At 40.6% G+C, this 6,894-nt stretch overlaps 1 protein-coding gene across 1 annotated transcript; it reads right to left on the bottom strand.

The window, feature by feature from the left end:
- Positions 1–6,008: 6,008 nt before the first annotated feature.
- LOC138895517 (uncharacterized) lies at positions 6,009–6,599 on the bottom strand. Its single transcript, XM_070180212.1, has one exon. It carries the CDS (start codon positions 6,597–6,599, stop codon positions 6,009–6,011), a length of 591 nt encoding a protein of 196 aa, XP_070036313.1.
- Positions 6,600–6,894: the final 295 nt, after the last annotated feature.

Genomic DNA, 6,894 nt, shown 5'->3' with positions numbered 1-6,894 from the left:
TGATGATAATGATATTCCAAATGACAGTCGAGGGGGTGATACACAGAGTTGTCGGCCTTGTGAGGTCGAAGAAGAAGGATGTCTGGGAAGACAGATTTGTGAGCCTGACAGCATTCAACCTGTTTTGAGAGTGGTGGAGTCATAGATCGCTCATACTTGAGCATCAATTTATTTTGAAAGACTTGGATAGGTATAATCCAAATGTGGAAAAATAGTTTCGGGAGAGAAAATGGTGGACATGGTTCACTCAAAGTGTGGTGGATGCCAAGGTGCACTTAGTCCGGGAATTCTATGCCAATGTGGCGCATATCAAGAAAGGGACTAAGGTGACTAAAGTGAGGAACTTAAAAGTATGATTTGATCAGAGCACCTGAACACTTATTTGGGGCTTGAGGATGTGAAACCGGTGCAGTATTTAGAGAAGTTTGCAATGGGTGATGCAGCTCGCCCTTGGCTAGCCAAGATATTGGCAGCTCCAAGACCACCTCCACCATGGATCACAGCAGGGGTTCCCATTCAGCGGAACACCCTCAACTTTGAAGCAAAAGGTTGGCAGACATTTGTGTGCAATCGAATAGATCCAAGCCAGAATGAAAACAATCTCCCAGTCCCTCGGGCAGTCCTAGTTGCCTCCATCATGGACGGATACCCAATCAATGTGGGTGTCATCATGTCGGTCAATATATTTATGGTCGTTAGGCAGGGTGACAGCTCCTATCCATATCCCAACACTATCGTGGAGTATCATACGGATGCGGGGGTGGAGTCCAAGAGCTTTAATACGAAGGTTTGGGCTAAGAAGTCATTCACCTAGTACTCTCTACAGGACCCGAGGAACCCTAAGAACAAGGGTAAGTCGACTACTATCGTAAGCTAGTCTGATGACCGTCGTTGGTAGTTGCATATTTAGCAGTCATGCCTTCCACAGTAGCCATGCCTTCCACAGCAGTCGGGCCTTCCACCGACACAGCTTTCATGCCTCCACCTCCATCTTCAGGGCCATCAGCATCAGTTCCTTCCTCTTTTACTTATCCACTTTTTGCGCTGCAAGTTTCCCAAACAATGGCGAGTCTCAACAACTGGATTCAGACAGCTACGGCAAAGCTGTCTGACCTATCCAGTGTTGTTGTAGCACAGACTTCTACCCCAGCACCCCAGATTCCTTCGACAGTGGATGACACTTTGAAGAAATTATTGGAGAATTAGAAGACCATCATGGACACTTTGGATGCGCATGGAGGAGCAATTGAGGAGCTTGGGAAGCAGGTGAAGAAGATGAGGAAATCCCAGGCTTCGAAAAAATCAGTTGGCAGGTTGAGACAAGAGGTGACCAAGATGGCAGTCACTGGAGACCTTCCATTTGACTTACTGATAGAGACAGCTCCAGTAGTACCAGTAGACCCAGCAGCACCACCAGCACCAGCTGGCCAGTCTGAGGAGCCAGACCTTGCTGCCCGCACTGCTGAGATGGTGCTACAGATGTTCACCAACCCAGCTACTCCCCGAGCAGAGGATGATAAAATTCAGTTGGAGGAGCCTGAGAGGGGTGATGCTGCTATGGACACGGAGACCACATAGGGAGTCCTCTCTACTCTTTCCCTTCCTTGTTTTTATTTTGTTAAGCATTGGGGACAATGCTTATTTTTATTCAAGGTGTGGAGTTTATTTGATTTGACATTTGACATTGGCATGTAATAACTGATAACATTCTCTTTTTATTTTCATTATGTACATATTCTTCTCTCTCACTGTTGATGTATATATTTTCTTTCTTTCCTCTCTCATTTTGTATATTCATTTATGCTTTCAGTAGTTTACTTTATAGCTTCTTTATTTTGTTTTCTTAGTAATCAATGTTTAGTCTAATAGCTTCTTATTTACTTTAATAGCTTCTTTTTAATTTAGTAACTTCTTTTCATGTTTAAGTGATCAATAAGCCTTTGGTTTTCTTAATGCCACGATTCTTTCCAAAGGTGGTTTTGTGTGAACCGGGTGACTCTTCCCAACGATGGATGGCGTGATAACCTTCTTAAGGGATTGAGTCCGTTTTTTATGTTTAGGTAAGAACAGTAGTAATAATGAATAAGAGGACCTAATTGAGTCGAACTAGAAGAGTCAAGCATGCTTCACTTGGTAACAACACACTTAACTACATGCTTATGATTAAAAATAAGTTCTTGGAAAGAAATAGCTCTAGTTAGTGATCTTTTGACTCTTATGTTGACCTAAGCAATTATCGAGTGGTTTAGTTGAACAATTAATGATTTTCAATCATGAATATGGGTTTTGTGGGACCTCGACTCTATCTTCTTTAACAATCCAGTTGTGTGAGAGGTGAGATGTTTTGTTGCAAGTCCAAGTATCCGTGTGAATGGTCTAGAACTTGTCCCGAATATGTTTCTATGAGAAATTTTAAGTTTTGCTTGGCTTGAGAAGTAATTGTAGGCTCTCCTTGACCCGTTTTGAAATTTTCCATGGCCCACCAATGTTGTTATCCCTAGTCAACCATTTTGAGCCTAAAACCTTTCTCATTTGATAATCATGTTACAAGTCTTTACCCGTTTTGTAGTGACCCTCTCTTGGCACACGATCTTTCCTTAACACTCTTGAGAAACAATTGGCTAAAACATAAATTTGGGGGAGAGATGAGGAGTTTGAAAGCGGTATCAAGGTACAAAAAGAGAAAAGAAATGAAGAAAAGGAAAGGCAAAGAAGAAGAAAGAAAGAACAAAAGAAAAATGCAAAAAGAAAGTGAATAAGCTGAAGAGTTGAAGGGATTCAAATAAAAGCAAAGATGCAAAGCATGGAGAAAATAAAGAAGGAGAAAATGAATATCATGACCAAGAAAGAGTGATGTTAAGTCTCTCTAGTTCCTTTAAGGAAAAATAAAATGCTTCAAAGAGTCGGCAAAGCATGAGCCAAAAAGAGAAAATTGAGTGCTTAAGGAATGATGAACCGGTTCTATTCCAATATCTCCTACCTTAGTCCAAAAGCCTTCATTACATTACAAAAAAGCCCTACGTGATTTCAAGCCGAGTGAAATTACGTTAGTGGTGATTTGCATGAGGGGCAAGCATATGGTACTTAGAGCCGTACTTGTGGCATTCTTTTGAGAGAGATGAGCGAACTTTTCACAAATCCTTGAATTGAGTGCTACATTCTTAAGTGAGATATTCTAACGGAGAGTAGAGGAGGAGGAGGAGTTTGGGATCCACAATGACCTACATGAAAGAGCGGGCTTCCTTGATGAACAAATTCAACTCTTGATGCTCAAGTGTCACATTAGATCTATTTGTGCTTAAAACTTCAAATCGTTGCCTTGTTGATAATTCACAAGTGTTGTGGGTAATTGTTAGTCCCAATTGATGTGTGTTTGATACACCTTAGATTAACTGGAATAGCTTTTATCTTGTGGAGGTGGGAATTACCTTATTTTCTTGAGGACAGCAAAAGCTTAAGTTTGGGGGAGTTGATAAGTGGGGATTTTGACTACTTATTAGCGCCCTTTTAGCTTTCGTTTTAGTCCAAAAGTGTTTAGTTATATTTCCGAAAACTGATGAAATATGCTTAATTGCAGGAGTATTGGAAAATAAGCCACTAAGAGGAAATCCAACTCAAAAAGGAGTGATCTCAACTCAAGGACAAAAATTAGGCACAGAAGCTCAAGTGCGGACCGCAGATTTTCATCTGCGATCGCAGAATGTGAAGGAAATTTAACAGAGTCCAAGTGCAAAGTACGGACCGCACAATTATTGTGCGGCTGCATAAGCTATGCAAGAGATAAAGTTCAGACATTCTCATTTCAACCTCAAAAAGAATGCGGACCGCACAATAATTATGCGGCTGCAGAAATCAGCTACGCGGCCGCACTCAGAAAATGTGTGGTTCGCAGAAAAGCCATGTGCGGCCGCACCAAGAATTTTGCGGACCGCAGAATATGAGAGATGCGACCGCAATCCAGAATTGTGCGGCCGCAGAGTCAACTCCTGTCAAGACTGAAGAGAAGTGCGGACCGCACATGGAATTATGCGGCCGCAGAACCTTCATAAGGGCATTTTTGTCTGAAAATTCCAGCTTTGTATAAATAGACTAGTTTCACAAAATTAGGTCAAGTTTTGAATATTCAAAGAGTTTTAGCCATTTTTCCTTGCTTCTTTAGGCAACTTTAACCTATTTTGGTGATTCAACATTGGATTTTTGTATTTTTAGCTTTCAATATGAGTTTTATCATCTTTTCTTCTTTATTTTCTTCTATACCCATTATGAGTAGCTAGATTTTTAACTAAGGTTGTAACTAACCCTAGTGTGTAAACCTAATGGGTGTTTGATTTTTGGCTTGTTTATGGATGGGTGTTTATTATTTAGCCTTGTTCTTGCTTTTAATTGTAGAATTAATGGTTGCAAACATTAGTTCATGCCTATTTGACTTGGTCTCTTCTTTAGAAAGAGAGACTTAGTTGAGGAAAACTTGGCTAACAAGAATTTGGGATAAAATCAAGAGATTGATAGTCCCAATTAAAGGGTTGAACCTAGAGATAGTAAAACCCGACTTGAGCATTTTATCAACTGTTTTGTTCAATACCCATTTGCACCTGAGAAAGCCAAATTGGGCAAAATCACTCTCTTACCGAGAGGTATTGACTGGGTGCTTGAGTGTTGATAGCTATAATACACCCCGACTAACAAAACAAGCTTTAAAATTTACAACCCGTTAGGCAAATACCTAGGTGATGGTCATAGCCCTAGGCCTTTTTATATCTTTGAAAAACATCCAAAAACAGTATTCTCTAGTTTTATATCTTTAGAATTGTAATCCTTAGCGTAATTTTAGAAGTACAAACAAACCATATCTTTGGAAGTGCAATCTAGATACTTCACGTGATCTATCCAAATATATACTACTAATTCCCGTCTCAGCTCCCTGTGGATTCAATCCCGATTCCTTGTTGGGTATTATTATTGCAATCGATAGTTTCATAACTTCGAATAGAGGTGTGACTTGGATGAGATCACTACCATATGGAGAAAAATGACAAGCCCTAAGAATATCACTTTGCTCTTCTTCCGGTACACATCTTCTAATTACCCCGTCCGTACAAATCCGGAAAAGGTATGGCTCATCCCAATAATAATCTTGACAATTTCATTTGAGCTTCTTCCTTTGATTTGAAGAGAACTCATCCAGGATGATTCCACACATATGGAAGTTTTCTAGATCCGCAAATCATGGCACCTCTTTCATTGAAATAGACAAAAGTTGCTCATCGAGGAAGGAGTCATTGATTTCAAGGCCATCATGCGTCCTCCCCTCCTCTTCCAAACGAGATAAGCGGTCTGCCACTTGATTTTAACTCCCTCTTTGATCTTGGATGTTGATATCAAACTCTTGCAATAAAATCACCCATCTCATCAATCGAGCTTTTGAATCTTTCTTGCTCATAAGATAATAAAGTGCTGCATGATCCGTGCTGACAATAACTTTTGCACCCATCAAGTACGAGCGGAACTTCTCAATTGCAAACACAATGGCAAGGAGCTCTTTCTCCGTAATGGTGTAGTTGTATTGGGCACCGTTCATGGTCTTACTATCATAGTAGACTGAATGAAAAATCTTGTTGATGTGCAGCCCCAAAACATCCCCAACCGCTACGTTGCTAACATCGCACAAGAGCTCAAAAGGGATACTCCAATTATGAGCGGTGATAATGGGGGTGGTTGTCAACTCAAACTTTAAAAACTCAAAGGCTCTCATGCAATCATTATTGAAGTGAAACTTAGCATCTCTCTCTAGAAGCTTGCACAACGGGTTCACCACTTTAGAGAAATCTTGTATGAAACACCGGTAAAACCCCGTATGGCTAAGAAACATCGCACGCCTTTCACCAAAGTTGGAGGTGGAAGTTTAGAAATTACCTCAATAATTGCCTTGTCGACTTCAATATCATTCTTTGAGATCTTGTGGCCAAGGACAATGTCTTCCTCGACCATAAAATGACACTTCTCGCAATTTAGCACCAAATTCGTAAAGAGTTCACACATTTCATGAAGCCATCTATCTCGTAATCATCAAAGTTCAGCAAGACAGCCTCTAACATATCACCAACATTGATCGTGGAACTTGTGTCATCAACAATCACATCGATCACCAAGTCCATAAAAGAACACATCTCGTTGTTATTTGGTTGTCGCATAGACCTGCACACATAGAATACAACTTTTTCATCACCCACCCGGAAAGTGAGTTCTCCGGCTTCCACATCACAAAGAGCCTTCCCCATAGCAAGGAAATGTCTTCCAATAATAATCGGCACCTCATAATCCACTTTACAATCAAGAATGAAAAAATCCGCCGGAAGAACGAATTTATCAACACGAACCAATACATCTTCAATCAATCCCAACGGTCTCTTCATGGTGTGATAGGCCATTTGTAATCTCATAGATGTGGGTCTTGGTTGCCCAATTCCTAAGGTCTTGAAAACCGAATAGGGCATCAAATTTATACTTGCCCCAAGATCACACAGAGCGTTAGCAAACTCGGCACCTCCAATGGTACAAGGGATGGTAAAAGCACCGGGATCTTCCAATTTAGGAGCCATTGAATGCACAATTGCACTCACTTGATGAGTGACTTTGATAGTTTCAAAATTCATCGACCGCTTCTTTGTCACCAAATCTTTCATAAACTTTGCATAACCGGGCATTTGTTCCATAGATTCAACTAATGGTACATTGATCGAGAGACTCTTCATCATTTGAATAAACTTTTTGAATTTGTTTTCATCATTTTTGTTAGCAAGTCTTTGAGGATATGGGGGAGTAAGCTTAGGCAATGGTACCTTAGCCGTTTGCACTACCGGTTCCTGTATGTCAATAACGTGATCCCTAGACGAG

This window comes from Nicotiana tomentosiformis, chromosome 7 (assembly GCF_000390325.3).
Source record: "Nicotiana tomentosiformis chromosome 7, ASM39032v3, whole genome shotgun sequence".
In the NCBI taxonomy this organism is placed as follows: Eukaryota; Viridiplantae; Streptophyta; class Magnoliopsida; order Solanales; family Solanaceae; genus Nicotiana; species Nicotiana tomentosiformis.
The sequence above is the reverse complement of the archived record's forward strand: the minus strand, read 5'-3'. Positions and strand labels throughout refer to the sequence as shown.